The 816-nt window shown below is 28.8% G+C and overlaps 1 protein-coding gene across 1 annotated transcript; it reads right to left on the minus strand.

Moving 5' to 3' along the window:
* Positions 1-249: 249 nt before the first annotated feature.
* Positions 250-427, minus strand: LOAG_16119 (hypothetical protein; the record flags this gene model as incomplete). The annotated part of the gene is made up of 1 exon (XM_003151607.1): positions 250-427. A coding segment is annotated over one exon (177 nt), but the record flags the coding sequence as incomplete, so codon positions are not given.
* Positions 428-816: the final 389 nt, after the last annotated feature.

The following is an 816-nucleotide window of genomic DNA, read 5'->3' on the forward strand; positions in this document are numbered from 1 at the left end:
AAAAAGTTTTCCGGAAAAGAATGAAGTTCGGAAATTTTTCGACTAACATCATTCATGTATTGCTTATCAGAAGTATTGTAAATGTTTAATTGTTAATGTTTGTTGCCGGAACTTAAAATCTATTATTATCAAATAATCCGGAAAACTTTGTCGTTAAGTGAAATAACTGGAAGCATTGAGATATTCGTCTTGACAATGGACGATTATTATTTGCTAATGTTTTTTTTTTTTTTCGAAAGAATTTCATACCATTTTGAATGTTTGCTTCAAATAATCCATAATAAGCATCAGCAATAAGTAATAAATCCGGATTTTTCCGGTTGAATCGCATTCCTAATGGACGGCCACATTCCAATAATGAATGATAACTTCCATCACATGGTCCATCATATTCATAATCTCTTTCAAATAATTTGAAACTTTTCATCAATTTCGCCTAATGATAATATGATAATAAGTTATAAATCGAGCAAAAATATTAGTCTTACTGTCATGCATTTTTATATAAAATTATTTATTTTCAATAAGAATTTCGGATAATTTATGGTTCCAATTCTGGTTTATTTCGAGCACGAATTTGTTATGAATTTGTTATAAAATATCGTACCCATTCTGTATAGAAACTAGAATACATGAAAGAATTTTGAACAAGAATGATATTAAAGCATGCTTACATTTTTGAATTTATCAATTTCAATTGCGGCGATGAAACCGGTTTTAAGTCCAACATATATAGTTTTGCTTTTTTCATGTACTGCAATCGATTCCGGTCCATTAATTTTATTCAGTAACAATATTTCGGCATGTGTTAGTTCC

Source organism: Loa loa (genome assembly GCF_000183805.2).
Source record: "Loa loa unplaced genomic scaffold supercont3.4166, whole genome shotgun sequence".
NCBI lineage: Eukaryota > Metazoa > Nematoda > Chromadorea > Rhabditida > Onchocercidae > Loa > Loa loa.